This window comes from Corythoichthys intestinalis, chromosome 9 (assembly GCF_030265065.1).
Source record: "Corythoichthys intestinalis isolate RoL2023-P3 chromosome 9, ASM3026506v1, whole genome shotgun sequence".
NCBI lineage: Eukaryota > Metazoa > Chordata > Actinopteri > Syngnathiformes > Syngnathidae > Corythoichthys > Corythoichthys intestinalis.
In genome coordinates, this window is record NC_080403.1 from 14,404,240 (window position 1) to 14,414,343 (window position 10,104).

A 10,104-nucleotide genomic window follows, 5' to 3' on the forward strand; every position below is an offset into this window, starting at 1 on the left:
AACCTGCAACCTAAGTAAACAGCAGAGAGGGAAAAATGCCTTACCAAGAAAAAAAAGAATCTTCAGTGTTGTGTTTTTGTGTCTAGTATTTTTCCTGTTCTCCCCTCCCCCTGTGTTTTTCTCTCTCCCCCTTTGTTTGCGTGATGCCTTCCGAGATGCCTTGTCTCCTCCCAGCGACAAGAGCGCCTCCGTGATTGGCTGATTGTCATGGAGGGGGAGGACTCGGAGGCGGGGTTCCGTGATCTTTACCAGGCAGGGACCGAGGCTTGTGCGTCAGTTGACTACAGTACAGCGGAAGGTAACCTCCACGTCACACGAATACGTTTTTAATCTGCCTTTAGTGATGCACATGTCGTGTTTGATGACACGTATTTAACAGCGGAGACTATAAATTTTATAGAAGAGGGCAATTCACTGTTCTAGAGCTCCTCGTGCGAAAGGAGTAAAGGATTTTCTTGCCTCCGCTCCTTCCTGCTCGGTCTTTGTTTTTTAAATACCAGTTTGCTCGAGCAGGAGACCAACAGCGCCCCTTGTGGGCTAAATAGGATACAAGTCCAGGATAGGGAGCCAGACGAGCGGCCGAGCCTCTTACCTCGCGTGCGACGTGGGTCCGCCACGCTTAGCTCTCCGATGCGGAGTGAGGATGAGTCCCGCTCTGGAAGCCCTCATGCAGGCGGACGGGACTCCCTTCTCGGGGAAAGGGGTGATGCTTGAACCCTTCGTGCACCAGGTGGGGGGGCACTCCTGCGTGCTACGATTCGGGGAGCAAACCATCTGCAAACCGCTCATCCCCCGCGAGCATCAGTTTTACAAGAGCCTCCCTACCGAGATGAGGAAATTCACGCCTCAGTACAAAGGTAAGACTTTCACCCGGAGCTTGTAACTTTTCAAGAACTGAGCGCGTCTGACAAGGTGGTGACAGGCTAGCTTGCATGTTTCTCATCGGTATGCTAAGCATTACGTAACCTTCTATAGGCTGCAAATACACGTGGATTTCGCTTCAATAGTTTGCGGTAGAATGTGTCGTAAGGACCACCACGAGGACAAAAATGAAGAATCTGCCTACTTTCTATAAAATGTTAGCTGTGTTGAGACGAAGACATCAATCGAAATATCGAGGGATTGGCAGGCTGTGGCAGGCCTTGCATTTTGAAACTGGGCCTGAAGGTGATCAGTCCACCTATATTCCACCACTATCATACCACTATACAAGAGGTGTTATCAGACGATGTAGGCATCGGTCTTACCTCAAATTCATCGGGAATAATTTTGACACTTAACGTTTTAGAACCAAATTACCTGAATTTAGCCTTTCATAAGCTGCCTCCCATCAAAGTACAGTAAACCGTTAACTTTTGTGTTTTTACTAAATGAGAACACCTTTTAAATTTTTTTTTACCTTGGGAAAACAATGATCCACATAACGACTGACAACTGTGCCACATGTCATTAGGAGTAGTTAATAATCAGTCTGAAAACATGGAGCGATATATTACATCATACCTACTAAAATTTTGATTATTGAATGTACATATTCACCAGACATGTTTTGCTTTTATCAAATTTGGCTGTCACAAGTGTTGCTCAGAGGAAAATTAGATTTGTTAAAGCAACAGTCCTTCTAATGCAGTTTTAAGTTACGTCAGCCAGTACTAGACAGCCCAGACAAATTTGATTGCTTTAGTAGCACACGGTTTAAAATTTGATTGGGGAGTGAAATGAACAATTAACCCTGGGGCATAAATTAATGTAATTTCATGAAAGAAACATCAAAGGTAAAAGGTTAGGTATGACCAATTGCTGTCCTGACCATAGTATGTTAGCAGGGCCTTGAACTAGTTTTGCATGTCGTTGTCTTAAACCTACACAAATCTGACATGTGACAGGGAGATTAGCGTCATACATGCAGTATCAAATGTGACTATATACAATAGAGTTGGTTTCTTGTAGAAGAAATATTGCATTCCTTAGGCTTTCTTATTGTCGTACAGTTTTTGTTGTCCACTTAAGCACTCAGATTACCCCATTAGACTAATGACATTTAGCACATACTGATCCACATGTCCAAAGGTGTCTGTTAAGGAGGTAAGACATCCCTGTTATTTGACTCCCCAGACATGCAGTGTGGTACTATAAAAAGATGCAGTATGAGAAGTCTGAGCAGTTTGCACGCAAACGTCTCGGACGGGCTTAAACTGCTAAAACGCTTCAATGACTAAGCATTTACAAAACCCTTAAAGACAAGTTTAAGTTGTGTGTACCACTACATTTATATCTCCCAGTCGTTTGTCACAAATACAAATGTACAGTTTTTGCCTCCATTTATATGATAATTTACGAGAGTTATGAACAGTTGAGTCACTATTTCCCACACTGGCTTGTTTGTGTGCAATGACTAGGCATGTCTCAGTCATGCCACACTGGAGAGGAGGCGGAAGGGCTTAAGGATGCTGACGTTGGCAGGGATGATGTCAGATACGCATTAAGTCCAGGAAGCGCTTTGGTTGCTGGGTCTTTAGGCATGCAGCATGAGCATGCACGCTTTCATAAACATGATACATTCTTAACAGAATAAATTTTGATTTGCAACATGGCTGCAAGTCTTGCAAAAATATTTTGCTCTTTTACTGGTCATTACATCCCTATTTTTGCCAGCATAATGACCACTTCTCATCTGCATCCTCATAAAAAAGCAGTAATGACTAATCTTAGTGAGACACTCCCACCTTCAGAAGCTTCTGGGGCTCTGCTACTTAATATTAGTGTACAGGAAACTTAATCTTTGAATGAATGGCCCTCAGATCAAAGGTTAGCACAAACCAGTTGTCTTTATCATAGTATAAAAGCTTCCTATACAATCTATTGCGGTTGTGTAAAGTATTGATTAGTTACTTTATCAAATCCTTGAAGTATGTATTGTCAAATAAAATTTATGAGCTGTATATTTTTGCTTACTCTAACATTCTTATCTGTTTCATCTGAAGTTTTTAAATTGATATGCTGCCTTAAATGACAGTGTGTGGCTATGTTTTTTTAGTTGTCCTTTTTCTTGATGTTATTTCATGCTATGTGGATTGATTGTCGAATGGCCAGGATTTAAAAAAAAAAAAAAAAAAAAAGTTCTTATTTTTTTCCCTCGTCAACATTGGAAGGTTGAAATCGCATTGCCAAGACCTTGTATAACACATGACAGTCTAGATGACCTTCCATTTATATGATTTTGTTTTCAATGTATTTCTTGTTAAGCAGACTCGTCTGTAAAATAAACCTCTTTTCCTTCTCATAGGTGTAGTGTCGGTCAGTTTCGAAGAAGACGAGGGCGGAAACCTATGCCTCATTGCTTACCCTCTTCATAGCGAATCGGCCGACCTGGAAAACAAAGATCCCTCAAGCGACTGCGAGCCCAAGAGTAAGATGTTAAAGTGGAGCAACAAAAAGCAGTCCCCTTTGCACTTGGAGAATGACAACTTAAGCAAAGAAAGAGCCCGACAGAGTCGTAAAGACGACAAGATCATAAGGTAAAGTTGCCTCGCAGAGACGCTAAAGGGAAAAGGCCTCTAACACAAAGTTGACCTTTTGTCTGTACGCTCTTTTGTAGCTACCGTGATGATGTACAGGCACAGCAGCAGGCAGAGGTTCTGTACTTAAGCCTGGAGAAAGGCAACATGGTCCCACAGATCAAACACAATCCCTGGAGTCTCAAATGTCACCAACAGCACTTACAGAGGATGAAGGACAATGCTAAGCACCGGAATCAATACAGTATCCTTTCATTTTGCTGTCATAGTGGAACACAGCAATATTGTTTCTAATAAGCGCATGTAATATTAGACTAGTATTGTTTTGCATTCCTTGACTCGCCTCCACAGAGTTCATTTTATTGGAGAACCTCACGTGGCGTTACACAGTACCATGTGTCTTGGACTTGAAGATGGGGACCCGCCAGCATGGTGATGACGCTTCAGAGGAGAAGAAAGCCAATCAGATCCGCAAGTGTCAACAAAGCACATCGGCTTCCATTGGCGTGCGACTCTGTGGCATGCAGGTAAAGTATACATTGTATGTGCTGGTATTGCCTATATTTATGAGTGCTTCAACTTGAAAGTTTTGGGTTTGACTAGCCCTATTCATTTTAAGAATTACATTTATTGCTTTGTGTTGCATGAAAGTAAATTTATTTAGGCGCTTCAGCACAGAACAAATGTAACCTTTATGTAAGGCACCACTGGACTGTGTATTTTATGCCACTTAATTTTTTGCTGTTGTGTCTGCAGGTATACCAGTCAGATTCTGGGCAGTTGATGTTCATGAATAAGTACCATGGGCGAAAGCTGACCTTCGCAGGCTTCAAGGAGGCCCTTTACCAGTTTTTTCACGATGGGCAACGCCTGCGCCATGAGCTGTTGTCGCCTGTGCTGCGACGCCTGCGTGAAATGCAAGCTGCGTTGGAGTCATGCGAGTCCTATCGATTCTACTCCAGTTCCCTGCTCATTATCTATGACGGACATCCTCCTAGGACGTCCTCTCGACCTCGACATCGCGGTGGAGAGGAGGGGGATGAAGACGAGTTGTCTGAGGAGGAGGAAGAAGAGGGCGCCTTCGGGTTCCCTCGTTCATCCTCGGCAGGCGGAAGCGCCGGTGGGGCCGTAGGGAGCAGCAACAGTAGCAGCGGTCGCTCTGCCCACAGCACATCGGACCCTAGCAGTTCTGCGGTGGATGTGCGCATGATTGACTTTGCTCACACAACTTGCCGTCACTATGGCGAGGACAGCGTTGTGCACGAAGGTCAGGACAGTGGGTTCATCTTTGGGCTCCAGAATCTGATCAGCATCATTTCCCAGCTGGAGGATCACAGCAACGATTGAGGCTTGCACAAGAGGCCGCATGTTCTAAATTTCAAGCGAGGGGAATGAGCTCGATGAGCCGGCACTCCGCTACTCCGAAGTGCGCAGTCCTTCCACCCGCACGGAGGTCCGATTCTCCCCACCTCCTCGGAGGGAACCTCGGATGCCCCGGGGTAAGGAGGGAGAGTATGCGCGGTGGGTCCAGCGCTCTCCCTCACCTGCCAGAGGACGGTCACCTGAGGCCTTCGTCAAACACTTTCCTCTTTGAGACTGCTCCTTTTCTTTTGCGCTCACAGTAGGAGGAATGTTGAACAAGATGAAGGTCCGGAAACAGACTCAAAGACTCTTTCTTGTAGCATCCTAAGACACTCCCCCTCTTCCTGCAGTACACACGTTTCTTTATTGTGCATTCTCTCTGAGAGAGAAATTATGAGCTAGTTGGTTCAAATTAAAGTGTACTGTCTTTCAAAGTCTGACACAGTGCTTTACCTGTGGCGTGAGATTATTTTGTGTTTTTGGTAGAGTGTGGTTATGACTACCAGCCCCTAAGAGTATAGCGCATTAACGGTGAGGGGATTTAAAGGGCTGACCTTGGCTGGCTAGGTCAGCAGCCTTGTAGCAATCAACAATGTAAGCTGCTGAAAAGGACATTTTGTGTTTATGTTGGTGTTTGCTAGAAACGCGCTCTGGGTTTCTAATCGGGCACTTGGATGGATTTAAGATACAAGATTATAAGGAACAGTTCCCCTTCTGTACTTTATTTCCTGTAATATTACAAGAAAGTGAAACCCTTTTTTTTTTTTTTTTTTTTTTTTTTAAATACGTGTGGTTTTTGTTGGACTTTCTCCTATTCATTCCATTGAAAGTGGACTTGAAAATAATTTACTGATTTGAAATCACTAGCTACCAAGAGACTTATTTATTTGAAAGCGGTGTTTAAAAATGGGAAAAAGAACATTCCAAATAGCCACTGTTAAATTTCTCATACTGAATTTATTTTGTTATTGCGAGAGCAATGAAGCTCGCTTGTATGCCTATGTGTTAGCAATGTCTTGGGAAATAAAGGCATTCATTTGTGGTAAGTTGTTTGGTGCTGTGTTCTATGTAAAATATTTTTTTAACATGAGCTGAAACTAGCACATTGTTAACACCATGTAGTTTTCAACTTCAAAAGTTTTCCTTTAAAACAGATTCAAATGCTCTAGCGCAGGGGTCTTCAAACTGCAGTATTCCACATAGTGGGTGCAGGATTTCATTCCAACAAAGACTACACCTTTTCACCAGTCTGGTGTCTTACAAGTGCAATCAGTTAACTGCAGTCAGGTGCTGCTTTTTCTCTCTAACCTCATTGGTTATACCATCTGTGCTTGATCGGTAGGAATAAAAACCAGGACCCACAGCGTCCTTTGAGAACCGGTTTGGAGACCCCTTGCTCTAGTTGTTCAAAAAAATCTAAGAATAAGTTTTTATTGAATGAAGCTGGGTTAAAATATACAGACAAATGCTATCAAAAAATCTACAGTGCGAAGCGGTGTACGTCTACACCTGCCCAAACTAAACCTACAATAAGAAGCTGGCAGCGATGTCGCTGACTGGACTGTGCAGTAAGGTTCTGGATTATAGAGTGCAGCATGAAAAACCTGAATTCCTGCAACCATCTGAAGCAAGGCGCATTATTACAGTACGTGTTAGATAGGGTGCGCGCATACCAACAGCACATTTACCCTAAATAACTTTCTTTGTTCCACATGCTGATTAATGGACTATTTAATTTACTCCAGCACAGGAAGACGTAAATCCAGTAGATGCCATGGACTGGAATTCATTGTTAGTGCTGTGCAAGCATGGTGTTATTTGTCACTCAGTTAAGAGACAAACCCATGTACTTTAATTAAACCAGGTATGATTACCGTTCATGACTGTTGTTGGCAAAAACAATATATAAAACTTGGCTGCTAATGATTGTTTTCTGCACTGAAAGCAGATACAAACACTGGTGTTGTTAAAAAGTCATAGATTGGTCTTGGTCTTGACACCTCATTTGAAGATCACGGTCTTCGAGTGCCCAGCAGGTGGGACGCTGGAGTTTCTGTTGTGACTCTTCAGAAAAAAGAATTTTCAAAATAATTTGGAACACAGTATAATGTCCCTACACGTTCCCCATCACATCACGTCATCACTTGTGAGCGTTGACTATAGATTTGATGCAGTGAAAGTGTCATGACATTTCTTAAAACATTGTCTGTTCAGTCCATAAATGTTTTATGATCAACACAGTTTGAACCTGGAACAGGACTCTCCTCTATCCATTTCATATACAGTGGGGCAAATAAGTATTTAGTCAACCACAAATTGTGCAAGTTCTCCTACTTGAAAAGATTAGAGAGGCCAGTAATTGTCAACATGGGTAAACCTCAACCATGAGAGACAATGTGGGGGCGAAAAAAATCACATTGTTTGATTTTTAAATAATTTATTTCCAAATTAGAGTGGAAAATAAGTATTTGGTCACCTACAAACAAGATTTATGGCTGTCAAAGAGGTCTAACATCTTCTAACGAGGTCTAACGACGTCTAACGAGGCTCCACTCGTTACCTGTATTAATGGCACCTGTTTTAATTCATCGGTATAAAAGACGCCTGTCCACACACTCAGTCAGTCACACTCCAAACTCCACTATGGCCAAGACCAAAGAGCTGTCGAAGGACACCAGAGACAAAATTGTAGACCTGCACCAGCCTGAGAAGACTGAATCTGCAATAGGTAAAACGCTTGGTGTAAAGAAATTAACTGTGGGAGCAATTATTAGAAAATGGAAGACATACAAGACCACAGATAATCTCCCTCGATCTGGGGCTCCATGCAAGATCTCACACCGTGGCGTCAAAATGATAACAAGAACGGGGGGCAAAAATCCCAGAACCACACGGGGGGACCTAGTGAATGACCTACAGAGAGCTGGGACCACAGTAACAAAGACCTCTATCAGTAACACAATGCGCCACCAGGGACTCAAACCCTGCACTGCCAGACGTGTCCCCCTGCTGAAGCCAGTACACGTCCAGGCCCGTCTGCGGTTCGCTAGAGAGCATTTGTATGATCCAGAAGAGGACTGGGAGAATGTGTTATGGTCAGCTGAAACCAAAATAGAACTTTATGGTAGAAACACAGGTTCTCGTGTTTGGAGGAGAAAGAATACTGAATTGCATCCGAAGAACACCATACCCACTGTGAAGCACGCGGGTGGAAACATCATGCTTTGGGGCTGTTTTTCTGCAAAGGGACCAGGACGACCGATCTGTGTAAAGGAAAGAATGAATGGGGCCATGTATCCAGAGTTTTTGAGTGAAAATCTCCTTCCATCAGCAAGGGCATTGAAAGATGAGACGTGGCGGGGTCTTTCAGCATGACAATGATCCCAAACACACAGGCAGGGAAACAAAGGAGTTGCTTCTTAAGAAGCATTTCAAGGTCCTTGAGTGGCCTAGCCAATCTCCAGATCTCAACCCCATAGAAAATCTGTGTAGGGAGTTGAAAGTCGGTGTTGCCCAACAACAGCCCTAAAACATCACTGCTCCAGAGGAGATCCACATGGAGGAATGGGCCAAAATACGAGCAACAGTGTGTGAAAAGCTTGTGAAGAGTTACAGAAAACATTTGGCCTCCGTTATTGCCAACAAAGGGTACATAACAAAGTATTGAGATGAACTTTTGGTATTGACCAAATACTTATTTTCCACCATGATTTGCAAATAAATTCTTTAAAAATCAAACATTGTGATTTTCTGTTTTTTTTCCCACATTCTGTCTCTCATGGTTGAGGTTTACCCATGTTGACAGTTACAGGCCTCTAATATTTTCAAGTGGGAGAACTTGCACAATTAGTGGTTGACTAAATACTTATTTGCCCTACTGTAGTACTACCTGGAGCTTACTCTGGCAAGGGGCCTGGAACTTGATCTGTACACTGTGGTTGCAAGCCAATTGAATGGGAACATAGTGCACTGTAAAAACAAACAACTGACTCGCGCATTTGGGCAATTTAGCATTGTCTTCTAACCTCGGATACCTTTCTTTGTTTCTCGGAATGAAACGTGACTAGAAAAACAGCTTTTGAGACATTGAACCTGTTAAACTCAACAGCATTCTGCTATTTTTACATAACTTCAGAAACATACTTAAGGTTAAAAAAAACATTTCTTAAACTGTAACTAGATTTGGTGCCAGTGGATCTTGACTGTTATGCAACACTAGAAAAACGGATAAAGCCTAGTTGACCCCAATAACACACTGTTGGTGATGGTGCGGGCCGTGACGCAAGCGACATAGCGATTGCAGTAATAGCACTTCGTTTATGATGCACCTGTATAAACATGATAGTTTGCACACAAGTAGCCAAAGTGACTATTCAAAAAGGTCACCAAGGTCATTTTTTAAAATGCACTATTAGCACAAACATACAAATGAAACTTGAATAATTGCCACTACATTAAATCTGTCAGAATGTCACAGATGATATTATACAAGTGGGGTCATGTTTAATTTTCATGTGTCTTGATTGCTGTGTCTTTATCAAACTTGCATTTGTTTTCAAAACACGGTGTAGGTGTTGCAAAACCTGAAAAACAAAACACACTTATTTATAATAGTAGATGATTGGATTAGTCCATATAAAAACGTACTACCTTACAAGCACAAGTGATGCATGAAAAAAGGTGTTTTCTATTCTTTTGCCTTTAGTAATTGACCTCTGCATTATAACCGCCATGAGGGAAAATGAGAGGCTTTCCCTCTCTGATATACAGTACATGCAATATCACATCAACGTTTAACAAGGAGCAAAGTACGCAAATATCTACAGTATGTAAATGTGTACCATGGGTGGGGCAGCAGTGCACACATGGTTTTGTGTGCGGACACATGACCAGCATTCATTCCAGTTCAAAGGTTGTTGAAATACTTTAATCTAACTTTTCTTAGCTATAGCAGTCTCTTAATCATGTTGTTCTCCTGGGCATAAACTCAGGTTTCTAATAGCTCAACTCCTAATTGACATTTATTGTTGTGATGGGCCAAAGAGTGAGCTGTCATGGCCTGCCTGGCAACATTCCACCAAATGGTGCAACATCATAAACAGACAGATGGATGAGTCTTTATATCAAATAACAGGTTGTGAGAGAATTTATGTGGAACAAAATATTAAGTTCCTATCGTGCATGTGTTTTGGTATGAGACACAGACCCACTCACTTGCTTTTTA

General features: G+C 42.5%; 1 protein-coding gene across 1 annotated transcript; it reads left to right on the forward strand.

Moving 5' to 3' along the window:
* Positions 1 to 239: 239 nt before the first annotated feature.
* Positions 240 to 5,967, forward strand: ip6k2b (inositol hexakisphosphate kinase 2b). Its single transcript, XM_057844811.1, has 5 exons — positions 240 to 857; positions 3,287 to 3,518; positions 3,599 to 3,762; positions 3,870 to 4,045; positions 4,275 to 5,967. Exons 1-5 carry the CDS (start codon positions 644 to 646, stop codon positions 4,863 to 4,865), a joined length of 1,377 nt encoding a protein of 458 aa, XP_057700794.1. The 5' UTR covers positions 240 to 643; the 3' UTR covers positions 4,866 to 5,967.
* Positions 5,968 to 10,104: the final 4,137 nt, after the last annotated feature.